Raw genomic sequence first — 19,137 nt, forward strand, 5'->3', positions numbered from 1 at the left:
ACTCATGAAGGCCTCTATGAGTTCTTGGTAATGCCTTTTGGTCTATCAAATGCACCTTCTACATTTCAAGCCTTAATGAATGAGGTATTGAAACCATTTTTAAGGAAATTTGCTTTAGTCTTTTTTGATGACATATTGGTTTACAGCCCCGATTTGTCTTCACATGTTTCTCATCTAAAGCAAATACTAGAATTGTTAGCTCAACATTCACTCAAGGCTAATAAGAAAAAATGTAGTTTTGGTCAATTGAGTTTGGAATACCTTGGCCACATAATTTCAGGAGAAGGAGTTTCAGCTGATAAATCTAAGGTTGCAGCTATGCAAAATTGGCCAATTCCAACTGACATTAAAGGACTAAGAGGGTTCTTGGGCTTAACAGGATATTACAGAAGGTTTGTGAGGGATTATGGCAAGTTAGCAAAACCTCTTACTGATTTATTAAAGAAGGATAATTTCCATTGGTCAGAAGAAGCTGTTTCTGCTTTTCAATCTCTCAAATCTGCCATGATTGACTTACCAATATTAGCAGTCCCTGATTTTGAGAAGGTGTTTATCATTGAGACTGATGCATCAAGCAAGGGTTTAGGGGCTGTTCTGATGCAAGAAGGACGACCACTAGCATATTGGAGTAAAGGGTTATCTCTTAAAGCTCAGTTAAAGTCAGTCTACGAAAGAGAATTAATGGCTTTAGTGCAGGCAGTCCAGAGGTGGAGACATTACATTTTGGGCAGACATTTCATTATTAAGACTGATCAAAGAAGTCTTAAATTCTTAACAGAGCAAAGGTTATTCACGGATGAACAATTTAAGTGGGCTGTCAAGCTAATTGGGTTGGATTTTGAAATCCAATATAAACCTGGAAGTGAGAATACTGCTGCTGATGCTCTTTCGAGAAAGAGTATGTATTCAACTATTTCAGTTTTGTCCAATGAAGAAACTGAAGATTGGATATTGGATGTTCAACAGGATTCCAAATGGAAAAAGGTGATGCAAGATTTAGTGGTTGATCCTAATTCACATGCTGGTTTCGAATTGAAGGGAGGATTACTATTGTTTAAAGGAAAATTGGTCATTTCCAAAACATCTAATAGAATCCCTATAATTTTAGCAGAGTGCCATAATACTCCAATGGGGGGACATTCAGGTTTTTTAAGAACATACAAGAGAATTGCCAGTTTTCTATTTTGGGAGGGCATGAAAAAAGATATCAAGCAGTATGTAGAAGCATGTGATATATGCCAGATGAATAAATACTCCACATTAGCTCCAGGGGGTTTATTACAGCCATTACCAATTCCCACTCAGATTTGGATGGACATTTCTATGGATTTCATTGGAGGTCTTCCTCGGATCAAAGGAAAGGATACTGTTTTAGTAGTGGTTGACAGGCTTTCTAAGTACTCTCATTTTATTGCTTTGGGCCATCCTTTCTCAGCTAAAGAAGTGGCTGGTGTCTTCATCACAAAAGATGTTAAAATTCATGGTCATGGCTTCCCATCAACAATTGTCACTGATAGGGATCCTATATTCTTAAGCCAATTTTGGAAAGAATTGTTTAGATTGGCTGGAACTCAATTAAAAATGAGCACCTCTTATCACCCTCAGACTGAAGTTGTTAATAGGTGTTTGGAGACTTACTTGAGATGTTTTGTGGGACCTAGACCTCGGAAATGGTTAGACTGGCTTGCTTGGGCAGAATTTTGGTATAATACTACTTTCCAAAGTTCAGCAGGAATGACTCCGTTTAGAGCTGTGTATGGGAGAGATCCTCCATTGTTGATAAAAGGGTGTGCGATTCCATCCAAAGTTGAAGATGTCAATCAACTGGTCCAAGCTAGAGATGACATTTTGAAGGAACTCCAGCAGAATTTACTTCATGCCCAGGATCAAATGCGAGTTCAAGCTAATAAGCACAGGAGATTGGTGGAATTTTCAGAAGGCGATTGGGTCTATTTGAAATTACAGCCTTACAAAATCAAATCCTTAGCCTCAAGACCCTATGCTAAACTGGCTGCAAGGTTCTATGGTCCTTATCAGGTGCTATCTAAAGTCGGTCCAGTAGCCTATAAACTCCTACTACCTTCTCATTCTAAAATTCACCTAGTTTTCCATGTCTCTCTTTTGAAAAAAGCCTTACAGCCCCATCAGCAGCCCCAACCTCTCCCTCCTATGTTGAATGAAGAGTATGAACTCCAAGTAGAACCAGCTGATATAGTAAACTGGCGTGAAGATCAGCAAGGATTAGTGGAAGTTTTGGTCCTTTGGAAGAATCTACCTACTTATGAAACTACTTGGGAGAGTGCAGCCAAATTGCAGGAACTCTTTCCAACTTTTCCCCTTGAGGACAAGGTCATTCTTTTAGGGGGGGGTATTGATACGAATAAAAATAGGTTTGGGAATGTATATGTGAGAAGGAATAAAAAGAATGTTAGTTAGTTAGTTTTCTTTTTAGTTTAGCTGTCATTCTATTAGAAATTGGAGCCAAAACAGATTACTATAAATAGCAATCTGTTAGGAGCAGTTAGGGATTTTTTTTGGGGAGGGAAGAAGTAGAATTGGTTGGACTGATTCATAGGGAATCAGGAATTTTCTTCTCTAAGTTTGTAACGTGTTCTTCATTGCGAAATAATACATTCAATTCAGAATCACCTTGATTCTGAATAGCATTCTTCTATTCTATCCCTAATTCCTCTTCTCTGAGTTACTAGTTGTAACAGTTAATAATTATGTGTCTCTGGATGTTGACACGTGCTAGAAAAAGGGACCTACAATAACTATTAAATTACTAAAAAGGATGAACTTGAAGTTTGGGAAGAAGTGAAACAAATTTTGTTTATAAAATAAGTTGTGTGCCTGTTCAAGTTTTGTAGTACTTTTTGTCATACGGTGATTGATTTCACATCTCGTGTCCTTCAATCTATAAATGTATTTCATCCCTCTGATTTTATTTGTTATATATAATTTTGTAATTTTGTGTTTTGTGGATATCATACTTCATTATTGTAGTGAATCATTCTATCTTTTTACTCTCTTCCTTCAGATACGTGGCACTAAACATGCTAATGAAGGCTGTAACTGCTGATGCTCAGGCAGTGCAGAGGCACCGGGCAACAATTCTAGAATGTGTTAAGGTATTTGATTCGTTATTACATCTTATGCAATGTCAAATATGATTTTTTGTAACTAATGAAGTTATTTCCTTTGACTCTATGCTTCAGGATTTAGATGCTTCAATTCGAAAAAGGGCCCTTGAACTTGTATATGTGCTGGTGAATGAAACTAATGTGAAGCAATTAGTGAAAGAGCTTGTAGATTATCTAGAAGTCAGTGATCTTGATTTCAGAGGGGACCTTACCACCAAAATTTGCTCCATAGTTGCAAAGTGAGTCACAAATCTCTGATTAGCATTCCTTTTCAGTATCATATGCCTTTTTTAAGAAAGAGGGGGGTGGAGGGCGGGGGTCAGAGGTGGGATGCTAGAGTAGCCATTCATTTCATTTATTTATTTATTTTACATATCTAGTAACTACCGGGGCCACATATGATATCCATCAATATAAGATGGTTTGATTCTTCACGGGAACAGGTTTTATTATCATTTATTCTTTTAGAAGTTACATAACAGTTTGATGTGTTCGTTATAATAAACATACAATCTTTCTTGGTATTTCTATTTTAGCATTTTGGATATTGGTGTTCCTTAGTCTCCCCTCTTCTCTTCCTATTTGGTAAAATAAAAAAAGAATCCATTTGCCTTATTTCACATGGTTCACATCTTTCCTTTCATTTTAGATAAATTAATATGGGAGTTTCCTTATGTTGCAATCATAAATTTCTTGAGTTGACAATCAGTTTTTTTTGTTGCTTCAGGTTTTCCCCAGAGAAGATTTGGTACATTGATCAGATGCTAAAGGTTCTATCTGAGGTACAAATATAAGAGACAAGCTTTTGTAGTGAATGAAAATCTCCGGGGAAAATTCCCAACCCATGCTAGTATTTTATGGTATTCGTCTTCATTAGATCAGTGATGTGTTTGCCTGTGATAGTTCTGTTGCTCCTCATCTTTACTTTGTTGTCCAACATCCTGAAAAACATGATTTTCTTTAGCAGCTATATTTGTGTCACACATTTTGGTATAGATGATACTTATTATCATTTTATATGATTATATAGTTCAGGTATATATATGATTCCATGTCTCTTCATCAATTTGTCTGCACCAGAGTTATATTGCTTGTATGCGTCAGTCAGAAAATATCCACATGATAAATTTAATAGTGTATCATTATTATTGTAGAGAAGGTGTGTACACATGATAGATTTAATAGTGTATTATGATTATTGCTTGTATGTGTTAGTCACAAACAAATTTTCTGCTCACAAGGGTAAGGCTGTGTACACCTTACCCTCCTGGGATCTCTCAATGGTGGGAGCTTTCTGCATTAGGATACTGTTTTATATTGTGTTTACTTTTTGCTGCTTTTGGTCTCCATATTGAGCCATGCTATTGTGTATTATTGAGTGCATGTACTGATCTTTCTCTTATGTTAGTAGGCTGGAAATTTTGTAAAAGATGAAGAGTGGTATGCCTTAATTGTTGTGATAAGCAACGCTTCTGAGCTTCATGGATATACAGTAAGAGCATTATACAGGGCATTTCAAACGTCTGCCGAACAGGTGCTCACTTCTGCTTCAACAAAATCCAGACACTGTTGATTTGCTCTTGATGACCATGTAGTAACATCACCTAATACTTTTTTTTTCAGGAAACTCTAGTTCGAGTTACAGTGTGGTGCATTGGGGAGTATGGTGACATGTTAGTCAATAATGTTGGAATGCTTGACATAGAAGATCCAATAACAGTGAGTGAATGCTTATGATTGATTGTTCATAGACATGTTTATACTGTTGCTTCAAGTTGCTTGAATATGATAAATAATAAATTGCATAACCACAAGCAATATATTAACAAGTTGATGGACGGGTTGGTCTCAGAAGATGTTATAAGTTCTAACAGGGCCCTTTTGATGAGGCTTCTTTTGTATGGCTCATATTTTGATGGTTGATATGAACAAATAGAAATAAAATTATCAGTCTCGATACTACTTGCTCATATCCAATGCTGTTCCCATTTCTTTGTAAGGAAGGAAATGAGTTAAGTTCTGGGATTTGTTTTACATATTCGATTGGTATATTGAACGAAGCCTCTATCAAAAACTGCTCCAATTCATTTCCTATTTTAATAAAATCTTGGCACAATAATTTGCAAGGTCCTTAAACTATTAACATAGGATTGTGGCTTGCTACTTTTAAAAATTTTCATTGCTTGGATTGTTTTTTACAGAGGAATGAGCTTATTATGCCCATGTCCATTGTGTCTTTTCTTTTGTTAGATTATGCAGCTTAATAGAACAATGACTAGACTACTGAGTCACTAACCACTGATGTCTTTAAGCCAGCTTGCATATAGAAGAACATTGGAAATTCTACAAATTTGATCATTTAATACATACATACCCTTTTTTATTTTTTTACATCATGGTTTTTTATTCTTTATTGTTTTATCTACCAGGTAACTGAGTCGGATGCAGTGGATGTTGTAGAGATTGCTATAAAACGCCATGCTTCAGATCTTACCACAAAATCAATGGCTTTGGTTGCCTTATTAAAGCTCTCTTCACGTTTCCCTTCTTGTTCAGAGTATGCTCATCTTGTAATATTGTTTATTATCTATTGCATTGTGTCATACCATATATTATTTGTTAAGAATCAAATCTCCCAAAAGCTTAATTGTTAGTTGATGGCTCCTGAATGGTTTGTAGTACACTCCCTCACGTAAGGTTTCCTTTGGGCTTGAAATGTAGGTGGTGCATCGGCCCACTTTATCTTGTGTTGAAATTCAAAACTCATGTAGAATAATGGAGGTGGTAGGCATTGATACCTTGTTAAGCACTAACTCTTCTAAGTAATTAAACTAATTGGTGAAGGCTTGTGAATGTTTTAAATCTAAAAGTGTTGATTTCTTTTCCGGTCTCTTTATGTCAGAGGAATCCTTAATGTAACATTCTAGTAGAAATTTGTCACACCAATTTCTAGATTTATAATTTTTATTCTCCATGTATGGACTTGATCTCTTTGGCAAATCAGGGGAACTTTTCCCTTCCATGGCCATTCCTACTTACTGGACATGCCAAAGACTTGTTCCCTCAGTACAAGCTTGTTTCCTCTTATATTTGTATTTTGACATGGGAATTTTATTCTCCTTTGAATGTGTATATACAGGAGGGTCGGGGAAATTATTGTACAGTTCAAAGGGAACCTTGTGCTAGAATTGCAGCAGAGAGCTATTGAATTCAATTCGATTATTGCTAAGCACCAAAATATTAGGTGAGTTTAATTAAGTTGCATATTATATATTATAAAGAGCTTGGTTTCTGCTACACTCTAATAAGAGGAAACCAATTATGAGAAACTGTTATTGTGCAGACCTACTCTTGTAGAAAGGATGCCGGTTTTGGATGAGGCCACTTTCATAGGTAGGAGGGCCGGGTCTTTGCCAGGTGCCGCTTCTACAGCTACTGCACCTTCAGTTAGTCTCCCAAATGGGGTAGCCAAACCTGCTGCTCCTCTTGTAGATCTACTTGATCTAAGCTCAGATGATACTCCAGCACCTAGCTCTTCTGGCGGCGATTTTCTTCAAGACCTTCTTGGTGTTGATCTGTCACCTGCATCACAGCAATCTGGTTGGTGTCTGTAGTGCATCTTATAAATTGTTAAAATGTCTGAAAAAATGAACATTTTTGAATTTAATGATTACCATCTTCGTTTACAAATCCTTGTTTATAACTTTATATGTAAAACTAGTACTGTTTACATAAAACAAAGCGGAATTGTTTTATGAAGTCCTTTCTAGTTTTTGTTTGCCTGATGATGTTGCTAACGAAATCTAGTTGGATAAGGCCTGGTAGTTGTTGTTTTGTTTTATTGAGGAAGAAACATGTAAAATTACCCACTTTTATAGCATGTCTAACTTTGGTTGGAATTTTAGGTACTGGCCAAGCATCAAAAAGTGGCACAGATGTTCTTTTGGATCTTTTGTCTATTGGATCACCTTCTGTCCCGAGCAGCTCTTCTACAGTAGACATCTTATCCTCAAATACTAGTAACAAAACACCCATTTCACCATTGGATGATCTCTCACCACTTTCGCTTTCTTCAAGAGCTACTTCAAATGCTGGTCCAATGATGGATTTACTGGGTGGTATTTCCCCTAGCCCGCTAACAGGTTGTTTACTTTATTTACAATTTGAGTATTATCATTATTTTAAATATAGTCGAAGTACTGATTCTCCTCCTTCTCTTATCTTGAATAGAAAACAATGGACCAGTTTATCCATCTATAACTGCTTTTGAGAGCAGCTCCTTGAGGTTGACATTCAATTTGACAAAACAACCAGGAAACCCACAAACAACAGTTATCCAGGCTACCTTTACGAATTTATCCTCTAATACATATACAGATTTTGTTTTCCAGGCAGCAGTTCCTAAGGTATGTCAAACAGTATGCTGTTGAGTTGTCTACATGTAATGCTAGGATAATCATCATTACCGTTACTGTAAGGAAAATCATGTGATATGATTTTCCTGATTTTTTTTTCCAGTTAAACGCAGCATGATATGAATTTACTGCTTTTTTATCTTCAAAATTATACTGTTAAACTGAGATTCTGTGCTTTATAATTTCTGTTGGCTATTGTCTTCTCCTTCCATTTTTTACATATAATTGTAAAAATCTCAAGACACGAGGAAAAAACTTGTTGCTGTTGCTTCTCCTAAGAGATGGATTCTTGTGATAAAAAAGTTTGCATCTGTCAATTACTGACAAATTTCCTTTGTATTAGTCTAATTAGTTATCTGATTTTTTAGTGCTAAATAACTACATCTACTCTTTAACATTTGATAATTAGCTATTTCACTGGCTGCTCTGTTGGATATTCAAAATCTTTTGAGTTGTTTGATACCTTTCATTATCTTGTACTTACGTATGTAGTTATTTTGACTTTCAGTTTCTTCAATTGCACTTAGATCCAGCTAGCAGCAATACTCTCCCTGCTGCTGGAAATGGGTCTATCACACAAAGTTTGAGAGTTACTAATAGCCAACATGGAAAGGTAGATATCCTTTATTAGTATTGCTTCATTGTAAATATTTGTGTTCTACCATGCACCTTTTATGATTTGAATTCTAAATAGGATGTCAAACACTGGCATGTTGCTGCAAAACTGCTGCTGAATGTTTTACTTGTAATATTCCAGAGCAAAACAGCCAGCCATTTGACTTTTTGAGTCTGGGAGTTAACTGAGTGACACTGCTTTGCAGATGGTTTATTAGATTAATCGTGTAGGACATTGAGTGAATTAACTTCCATATTTATAGTTAACTTGACAAGCAGGAAAATTCCCATTAGCTATTACAAAAATTAAATTTTTGAAATATTAAAGTATGATTTTGTATTTAAATTCGGATAATTTTTCAGTTATGAGCATTTATGCAGTATAAATTAATTATTTCTTGTGTCCGTAATTGCTGTAATGGCTAACATGCTATGTCCGTTATCTTGGGTTGACAGCCAAAGATTAGACTCACCATGCCCCTCTCCCCCTTTTTTTCTCTATTTGTGCTTTTTGAGAATGTTGTGTGTACCTATGAGATTATTTTCGTAAGTGTTTACTGGAGAAGACTTGATAGCTAGCAAACATTTTTTTTCAGAAATCACTTGTCATGCGCATAAGGATAGCATACAAGATTAATGGAAAGGATACACTGGAGGAAGGACAAATCAGTAACTTTCCTCGTGATTTATAAAGCTAAAGAATGGTCGGGAGCCATTAAAGGGATGCACAAAATCCATTGTTTTTGTCCGCTCCCTATAATATTGATGCTATTTTCATGTTTCATTCATTGAAATGCAGAAGGTATGGTTCGAGCAAATGGGATCACTTTTTAGCTCAAATTTGAAGTTTATTTGTTGGCTTCACATATTGGCTTTTTTTTTTCCCCTTTATTTATAGGTGGTTTATGTACATTAGTACAAAATATTCCTGTATGAAAAAGGTCAATCAAATTTTGCCTCTCAAGGCACTGAGAGTCGTATCATGTTGAGAACTTGAGGTGCTTTCTGGCTATCTCTTTGGAGGTAGTCACTCGATGTTGTCTAGTTATATTATAGTGTTGTTGAATGCAATCTGGTATCGTTAGACAGTTGTTATATTATATTATATTATATTCTTGATTATTAGCGGTTTAATTGAAAGTGAGGATTTTCCATCGTGATGTGTCTTTTAAGAGTATTTTATGTTTTCAATACTGATTTCTGAATGTTTTTAACTTGTTTCTGCAAATATTATTGGCAAAAGTGCACGTTAACCACTTTCAATTCTATTAATTGCCAATTGGAAAACGAATTTCATAATTGGAGATTTATCTACTCGACTCTTTCATGGGTGTTTGCAGGTTGGATTTGGTCTGTTTTATCGGACCCAATTAAATTTTATTGGTTTAGATTGAACAACGTATCTATAATCCGAAGCAATCCAAATGGTAATGTAACCAATCCAAATTGTGATGGGTAGTTTGGGTTGGGTCATTAGATCCATGAAACATAACTTTTTAAAAATTACTAAAAAAATATATGATTATGATTTTCTTTTTAATGAAAAATTCAACACATATACTAAATTAACAATTTATAATTTTAACATTTGAATTTTATTGGATTATTTTTACATCAGTATATAAAAGTCTTAATTGTTTATTTAAAATAACATAAAAAATCACAATTTTTTGAACAGGTTGAATATGCAGGTAGAAAATTAAAAATCTATTTCCAAATCAAACCACTTCATATTTTGTTTTGAGTTGGATTTGTATTTGAACAAGTTCAGATAAAGTATGTATGGAGTTAGTTTGAGTGAGTAGGTTGAATTCAGACCCGTGAATACCCCAAAATAAGTTAGTGGATCAAAGAGATCGAATCTTGAATGCTCACGATTGAAGAAAAAAAAAGTGAGTTATTGTGAAATAGTGGCAAAATGTAAAGATTGTAGGTTTTAAGAGTTTACAAAGAGTGGATTATATCGGGTTTGACGTGTCTTTTATCCAGTTTTCAAATAAGGTTATATTGTTTTTTAGATCCGAAGTCATCCCTTAATGCGATTGAATTCGATACAATACCAGTCTAATAAGGATGTGATGATACAAGACAAAACCGACTTGGTCCTAAGATAAATCACCTAATAGTAATATATAAATATTTAAAAAAAAATAATGAAGTAGCTCATAACTCAAAATATGGCATGACACAACTCATAAGTAAAATAAGGGACATAGCTTAAATATATTAAGAAACCATAACACCATCAAATGACAAAGGAAGCTTTTGATTTCACAAATATGTGTTAAATACAACAATTGATGTCCAAACATATCACGAACCGCACAATTAAATATTCATCTCTATTTCAAAAAATTGGTGGTGAAAAAATATTGCAATATTCTTATACATAATTACATAGTAGATTATTACGAATTTAGAAAAGACCCTTCCTTTATCGGTTGATGTCAAAAAGTTCAAAGTTGAAGACATGAATATAAATAATTTCTTCAGTTAAATAAAAATAAATATTTATAAAATTAAATAAAAATAAATATTTAATTTATAAAATTACATAAAATTTGCAAATGTTGCTGCCCAGGATCGAACTGGGGACCTTTAGTGTGTAAGACTAACGTGATAACCACTACACCACAGCAACTTTGTTACAATATAATAAATTAACTTATAAAGATTAAATTGTAATTTAAATTTAAGAGTTAGTATGTTTTTATTAAAAACAGTCACGTATGTTTTTAGTTTTTTTTTTCTATAAAATTTAATCAATTTGTATTCCTCACTTTTTAACCTCTATTAAACATCAGTTGCTTTCAGTCCCTCTTTTTATAAAAATTATGTGTTTTTGTAAACTATATACAACTCCATCATCATATGTTAAATTTAGTGTTGGCCACCAAATTTGTACGGATAATGATCGTATCTAGTTTGATTACTTGTCCATAGATCTGATATATTGAAAATGTTGGCCTCAAGGTTATATCTTGTTGCGTATAAACTTAAAGAAATAAAATGATGATCTAGAAATAAAATGATGATCTTTAAATTGATCATTAATCGTAGATCAACGTAAATAAAAATTATTGTCTCTAGATAAATTATTTGTGACAATTTTTTTGCATATTGATGCTTAGATCAATACAAGTTAAATGATAGTTTCAAAATTACACACTAGTACGTATATCTCCAAATTTTACACCACAAATTTAATAATTCTACAGTTTTTTGATGTAGTAAAATATGTGTTTTTTTAGCAAAGTATTTCGTTCATAAAAAAAAATGTTCAATTCAACGTGGTAGGAACTCAAAAAGTGGTTGCCCTAGCAAGGGTATGAACAACCATATTCTCTTGAGGTCAAGTAAAACTTTACAACGAAATTTGGATTAAGATATAACAAAAGCTTGATATCATAAATTGAAGATCCGAATTTCCTAATGTCGTGCTTGGATCCATTAATTTCCTCACAAAGCATTCTGCAAGCCGTTTTGAAAATAAATGACGCATATTCAATATCAGAGACCCATCTAATTGCACCAAACAAAAAATGTTGCCTCACCTTCAATTTCGATAACATCAAAAAACATCATGCTCCAAGATGTAAAGGCTAAAACAAAGCCCTCGACATGATCGTAGAGACATACACCAACACTCGTAGTGCCTATTTGGCTATGGAAACAAATGTCGACATGATCGTGCAAAAATATTAGGGTGATGACTCATCTAACCCCTTAGACTTGCTCATTTTTTAGCTTTTCACTACATTTTAATTTCTAGTAGTGTAAAATATATTATCGAATCCTGATTTCCTATAACGTATTTGGGACGGAAAAGCAAACATGGAGGGCGGATACACATTCACCAAATATCATTTAGACACATGTAGGAATCAAACTCAATCCATTTAACAATTATAGGTATTAAATTATAGGTATACATAAATTTTTAATTCTGATAAAATTTTGTTTTTAATCACCGTAAAAAAATTACATTTTTTAGTTCTTAAAAAATTATTTTACAAGTTGTTTTAGTCTTTGCTGGAACAAAATATCCTTTAACATTTTAAATTTTTAAATAATTTTTTGAAAGCATGTTTACGACATTATTTAATGTCTTTCCACACAAATTTATAATTTTTTAATTTGAGAGGAATTAAATATAAATTTTTTAAATGTCATATGTTTTGAGATAAAATAAAACAAAAATATGGACTTAGAAATCAAATTTTAAATTTTTTTTTGTGGAAATACTTTTTATATAGTTGTAAACATGTGTGCAAAACAATCATTCAAAAATATTTATTCATATTATAGCATGGATTAAAAATGTTTGCATGATAATTTTTACCAGAACTAAAACAAAATTTTTATAGGAATTAAAAACTTATTTAATCTTAAAGAGTTTAATCACTATGTACTAATAATATAAAAAAAAAAATTACAATATCAACACATTACGACTATTCATAATTGTGACTTTTCACGTAGTTACAATAAAAGTCAAATATTTTCAATAATCTAACTATTGAAATTGACTTACATTATAAAAAATCTTTACACTATCAAATTATATAATATCACAAATAATATAATTGTTAAACATTATAAAGCAATTTCCCGGAAGAGGAGAAACTACTCCAACTACCAAAGACACTTTTTTTATTTTGTTTTATAAAAACAAAGTTACTTCAATGATTTCAAAGAACTGAAATATTATTTTCTTTTTCAGATTAAGAACTAAAATATTTAAACCACTAGCGTGACATTATACCATATTTTTTATAATACGTATTTACAAATTTATTTATTTTATATAACTTTAAGATAATTAGAACTCTTTAATATTATAAATATAAATAATTTTAGAATTAGTTATCTAGTACAATCCGATTTAATAGATATACAAATTTATTATAGAGAGTAGATTATACCACTAATTTAACTCGATTTAATCATGCATATGAACTAATAATTTAATGGTTCCACCAATTACTTCGTCATTCTTTGACTTTACTGAGTCGACGACCGAGTCAGTTTCTAAAACATACCAAGCAACACAATGACCTTGAAACAAATTTTTGATGCAATGATTTTTTTAGAGTTGTAAATTCAATTGTTGCCATTTTACCACATACACCAAACAAGACTATTTTAGCCAATCACTAGAAATAATGACTTTTTCAAAATTTGTAAATTCAATTGTTGCCATTTTACCACATACACCAAACAAGACTATTTTAACCAATCACTCGAAATAGTTTTATATTGTAACTCAATCACAATATTTTGACACTATCATACAATTTTTACTTTATTTATGATTTCAAATTTATTTTTTACCTAGATCATATTTTTTTCAAGTAAGAGCACCAATTCAAACAATGAACTTGGACACAATGGTTTCAATATGATTGTACATACTAATTTACATTAACAATATCATACGCCTTTATTTACTAATGATTGATAATTTGTAGCACATCACAACTGTTAACGGCAACAATAAATTGATACTTAAAATTGATGAGATCACTAGTTGCAACTTGCAAACAAATCAAGTTTGACCCTATTGATGAGATAATTTTCACTATTTGTACAAATGTAAGTAATAAAGATCCATGAAAGTTTCCATGCCCATGGAATCGAAAATCGTCTCAACACCCTCTTTGTAAGTTAGTGCATTTTCTTATATCTACATATTGGGAATAAATCAAAACACTCTTCTTCTTTTTTTTTTTTTTGTTGAAACAACAACACTCATATCAATAGCTATACATATTTTGATAATATTGGGAATAAATAAAAACTTTACCATATTACATATTTTTGCTAGATATAAATCCTTATTATTTTTATATTGCAATTAATAAAAGTAAACATATCAATTGCTATACTTTGTTATTTAAAAAAAAAAATTAGTATACTTTGTACAAGTAAGCAATTTTTGACGATTTGCATTCTAAAATTTTGATCTGAATTAAGAGACATAATTGGATCTTCATTTGGGAACATGGCTCGTGTTGATGTTTGGGAAAAAGATGGAGATGAAGTTGCCTCTTAGATCTGACTTTTTCTCTGTACGAGGTAATTTTTAGATGAAAAAAATGTGTAAGGCTGGAGTATGAACAACCTACCTTTTTCCTATAATAAGGCCCTACTATCATAGGTGCACCAATACTTTGTCTTTGTTTAGGATTAGGTAGTTGACCCAAATGAATAAAAAATATAAAAAATAAAAAGCTATGGAGAAACCGTGGTGGAAGTATGCGCTAGGGTTACTAGGTAGTTAGTTCTAAATGAATAAGTAAAAGTACATTTTATTTAATTAATAAAAATTTATATAGATTCTATTAAATTATATGTATTTCATATAAATTTGATAAAATTATGTGAATTTTAATTAATTAAATAAAATGTGTTGAAATGTTAGTGTCATTCTCAATACATATATATACTTCTATATATGATAGATAATAAACTTATATAATTATGATAAAAACAAATACTAATATTATTGTCTAAAATATATTTGGATTAATAAATTGAATTATTAAATATAAAACATTGAATTAAATGAAGAGTATTTAGAGATACTATTATAAATATTAGAGAAGCCGTTAGTTGTATTTATTTATATTACATTTCAAAAAATAAATGTCAATTTTTATTTTACATTTTAATTTGGAAGAAGTAGGTGTATACTTTTTTTTTTTTTGTTAATTTGGGGCGAATTTTGGATTAACAAAATGTAATGACAAGTGGCTCAATGCATGATTTTCGCGAATGACATAACATTAGTCAACATGAATAAATTTTTTAAGTAAATGTTGATGGTTAATTTATCGATGGATAAAATATTGATTAAAAATCAATATCTAAAACATATTAATAATTCTTCAATATCTCAACTCATATTAATAGGCAGCACTAATAAAATAAAAATTCATTTTTTTTTAAGTATTAACATAGAGAGGAAAAAGATGAAGAATTTTTTTGAGAAAAACCTTCAAATTTTTTCCTCAATCTATAAGATTAAAATTAAGCTCTCTAATTTTTCTTTCTTCGTATCTTTTCTCTTTCGCCCCTTTCTAACTCCAATTAAAAGAAGATTAATCACCACAACAACAAAATACTTATTTTGATTTTAAATATAAAAAAGAAAAAAACTCATATTTATTGATCTTTTATATAAGTAAATATAACTTATTTTTACTTTATTTAATGGCATCTATTATAAATCGCTTCAATTAATGTAAGTTTTATTTTTCAATGATTCTTTTAATTTCATAGAAATGAAGGACACTTGTGAGAAATGGACTTATATTTTTATGTCAAAAAAATGAATTATATTTAACTGAATCTTTAATAAGTATAAAGTTAATTATTTTTGCTTATAATCAAGATTGTTAGTGTTTAGATTAAAAATATTGCAAAATTTTCAAAAAGTTGTACTAAATTCATAGAATTTTTTTCAAATTTATCACATAAGAGAGATATCATTCACCAAATTTTCCAAGACCAATGTTAGAATAAGGACTTGTGGATATGTCGTTTTTTTAGTTGGTATGTTTCATTAATAATTTATGGAAAGAAAATAAAAGTTTCATTTTTCACCATCATTTTTTTCTTAACAAAAATCCTTCAAAATAGAAAAGTTCCTAAAAATGAGACATAAAGATTGACACATTTTGATATCTCACACATCCTTTGAAGTACTGACAGAACCCCACTACCATCCAATGGGCCATCATGTCATGACTCCAAAGTCCTAATCTAAGAAACTCTTCCACCCCACATTTCATTTTCTACCTATCTTCTCATCTTGGTAGTTAAATGCTAAACCATCCAAAAAAGGATGCCCTCAACAAAGGGTCATGCACAACAATGAACACATAGAAGAGATAATGGAATCTATCCTTGTTCCTTTTACTTCTTTTTACCCAAAAAGTGAAAAAGAAAATCTCTAGAGAAAACCAAAAGCATCCAAAAAACAACCACCCCAATTTGACCTCACTTTCATCTTCCTACACCTTGCAAGAAATTGCTAATAAAGAACACTTTTGTCACTTAAAGAATCACATGCATTAAGGACCCACATTGAAATTATGCTCTATATCATATGGTGTGATTCTTTCCATGTACTAACTTTACCCTTCTTTTTCCCTCCTAACATATTATCATCTAATAGATATAGATGATTTGTTACAACTATGTGCATTTTGAATTTGATCGCGAGTTTGGCAAAATTAAGTTGATACGGTGATTTTGTTGAAAATCAAAAGGTCTAATTTTTGCTAAAATCAAGGTATCTCACAATGATTTTGCCAAACTCGTTGCCAATCCAAAAATACACTCTTTAGAGGCGAAATGAGTTCTTGATTTAGGTCATAATGGAATGACATAATGCAAAATAAGATTAAATTAAATACATAGAACAGAATTAGGGCCTATTTTCCCTACACACACAAAAGAATGATATATTACAAAAACAATTGCTTGATCAAGTTAAGTGTTTTATTTTATGGCATAACTTACATGTTTTAGCACTAAAGAAAAAAGTAAAATCAAAGTGTGAGTGAAAGTAAGAGCTAAACAAATGGATTCACTGAATTTGAAAAATATGAAAGTAGTTAAAAATACAAAACACTAAGTAGCTTAATACTAGTATATCATGTACCTCTAACTTTATTCATCCATGGCAAACTTTCAGTGTTAACAGAATCATGAAAATGTGTAGCAGCTGATGAACTTGGTATCTTATTATCTTTCTTAGACCATTGCCATATCTTGGAAACAGAAAAGCTTTCACCTTTCCTTGCAATGTTGATCTTCTTGCCTTCAACATCACCATCAATAGAAAAACTCTCATCATTAGTTTCTCTAATTCCCTTCAATTGTCTCATACTACCATCACCTTTAGAAGGTCTCAAAGCAACTTGCAAATCAGAATCAGCAAGAACATATTGAAAAGACCCCATTGAATAGCATCTCCTAACATCAAAGTTACAATTACTACTACTCTCTCCTTCACCTCTTTCAACTCCTTCACCATTATTTGAGCTTCTAAACTTTCCAAGCCTAACAGAAAAAACCCTTTTCCCATTCATTATATGGTTTTCCAAAGATTTGTTAAACGAACCGATTCCACCGACACCACCGATGCCTAAAACACCATCTTCATCCCTTGAACCCTCAAACTCAAAAACAGGATTTTGATTTTCAAATGAAAACCCTTGTGCATAAAGTGTCCCTCTACATAGAGGACAAGTTGAATTAGACAACAACCATGTGTCTATGCAGTTAATGTGAAAAGCATGGTTACAATTAGGCAACAATCTCAATTTATCTTGTTCCAAAAACTCACATAAACAAACAGCACAATCAAATGGCTCTTTCAAACCTATTATCTCTTTGTAAAAGAAAACAGGAAGAGCATCAATGAATGCTTGATCCAAACCTGAGTCATGAAGATTGAATAGCTGTTGTAACTGTCTTTGGTATGCATCAGATTCAGACATTTCAGGGTATCTACTTGACTGTGAAATTGATGAGGAAGATCTATGCTTTATGAGAAACCTAACTAGTAAATGAAGGAAACCTAAGATGAAAAATATAACAGCTAATATAACTATGATGAAAAGAATTGCAGGACTTATTTTATTCCCAGAAGATGAAGATTCTTGGGTTGCTTCTGATTGTTTTTGGTTGGTAGAACTATAAGGAAATGAAGGGAATGAGGAATAATATGGAGGAGGGGGGGTGTTAATAGCATTAGCACCATTGCCTTGGTGAATTTGAGAGTGAATCAAATGCATTTTTTTTCAGAATATTGTATTTCAAATTCAAATTAGAAGAACATATCTAAACTTTGACCTAACAATTAAGCAATGGATTTGAACATAGTTGTTAACTTTGCTTGATTTGGGAATAAACCCAAATCATACATTATGAAAAATCAAGCAAAGATAATAAATAATGAAATTAAAACAAAATTTTGTATGAGTGTGGTAACAATATAATTATAGTATAAGTGGTAACATGGGGTGAGAAATGTCAACGTTTGCAGTTGCAGTTGACCTAACAATTTGAAATCTGAGGAAATTACCTGAGGTGAGTTAATTCTCTCTCTCTTGTCATGAAAAAGAAAAACCTAATGATGATGATGAAGATGTGATAATGAGTTATGAAGTTGTGTAATAAATTGAATTGTGATGCTCCACATCATGTGAAAATTAAGCCAGTTCCAAAACCCAAGGTTTTAGTTTGGGTCCACTATAACTATTTACTATATAGTGCATAGCATAGACATGCCTAAGAGGGCAAAATTGTCATTTTATTGGTTTGATAGGTTTGTGGGTAGTGTAGTGCCAAATTGGAAGTAATGCCTTAAACAAGTGTTCTATATTTATTGAATATTTGATTATTCATTTTAATGGTTTTGCTACTATATTTATTAACTAATTGAACTTTATTTTGTTTTACAGAAATAAGTAATTGAACTAGATACAATAAAGCCCAAACTAAAGTTGGTACTTTGTATCTAAACATTTATGAGGGTTTCTATTTTCACCCCCGTTTTAACTAATACACCCCGTGAGTCAATCCGTACATTTTGGTTTTTTATAAACATGATATCGGTAGGTTTGGTGCACAAGATCTAAATGATCAAATTCTTTACCATTTGTATATAGTGTTTGAGTCTCAAAGTAATTACGTGTTATTCTATATATTTTGTTTAAGAATACTTATATCACGGATTTAATTTTTATACGCTATATTATTTTGTAATTAATTAAAAACTAAGTTTTGGATTTTTGTTTTTGTTTTAATCCTCTTGTTTTTATGTGAAATGGATCTTGGTAATTTGGACTTCAATTGTAGATAAATAAACTCTGATTAATAATAGTTATAGCCAAAATTTTAAGCTCAAATTTTTCTGAAATTGTTTTTCTTAATTAAATATCATTAAC

The 19,137-nt window shown here is 31.7% G+C and overlaps 2 protein-coding genes and 1 non-coding gene across 4 annotated transcripts in view; 1 reads left to right on the plus strand and 2 right to left on the minus strand.

The window, feature by feature from the left end:
• LOC101506366 (AP-1 complex subunit gamma-2-like) overlaps positions 1-9,327 on the plus strand; it is a 19,217-nt gene extending 9,890 nt beyond the window's left edge. Inside the window, exons 7-19 of one of the 2 annotated variants that reach the window (XR_189408.3) lie at positions 3,041-3,131; positions 3,219-3,382; positions 3,871-3,925; positions 4,555-4,677; positions 4,767-4,862; positions 5,573-5,700; positions 6,283-6,387; positions 6,487-6,743; positions 7,049-7,285; positions 7,374-7,549; positions 8,067-8,171; positions 8,770-8,975; positions 9,072-9,327. Coding sequence is in view for 1 of the 2 variants with exons in the window: in XM_004489804.3 (XP_004489861.1) it covers positions 3,041-3,131; positions 3,219-3,382; positions 3,871-3,925; positions 4,555-4,677; positions 4,767-4,862; positions 5,573-5,700; positions 6,283-6,387; positions 6,487-6,743; positions 7,049-7,285; positions 7,374-7,549; positions 8,067-8,171; positions 8,770-8,865 (1,633 nt within the window). In the remaining variant the exon portion in view is untranslated. Of the gene's footprint in view, positions 1-3,040; positions 3,132-3,218; positions 3,383-3,870; positions 3,926-4,554; positions 4,678-4,766; positions 4,863-5,572; positions 5,701-6,282; positions 6,388-6,486; positions 6,744-7,048; positions 7,286-7,373; positions 7,550-8,066; positions 8,172-8,769 lie in introns of both variants that reach the window. The other variant, XM_004489804.3, reaches the window with a different exon arrangement.
• Positions 9,328-10,741: 1,414 nt separating this feature from the next.
• TRNAV-UAC (transfer RNA valine (anticodon UAC)) lies at positions 10,742-10,814 on the minus strand. The gene has a single exon. It is a non-coding gene; the product is annotated as a tRNA-Val (tRNA).
• A 5,845-nt stretch (positions 10,815-16,659) lies between these two features.
• LOC101506804 (RING-H2 finger protein ATL46) lies at positions 16,660-18,425 on the minus strand. Its single transcript, XM_004489805.4, has one exon. It carries the CDS (start codon positions 17,980-17,982, stop codon positions 16,837-16,839), a length of 1,146 nt encoding a protein of 381 aa, XP_004489862.1. The 5' UTR covers positions 17,983-18,425; the 3' UTR covers positions 16,660-16,836.
• Between the last annotated feature and the right edge of the window lie 712 nt (positions 18,426-19,137).

This window comes from Cicer arietinum, chromosome 2 (assembly GCF_000331145.2).
Source record: "Cicer arietinum cultivar CDC Frontier isolate Library 1 chromosome 2, Cicar.CDCFrontier_v2.0, whole genome shotgun sequence".
Lineage (NCBI taxonomy): Eukaryota > Viridiplantae > Streptophyta > Magnoliopsida > Fabales > Fabaceae > Cicer > Cicer arietinum.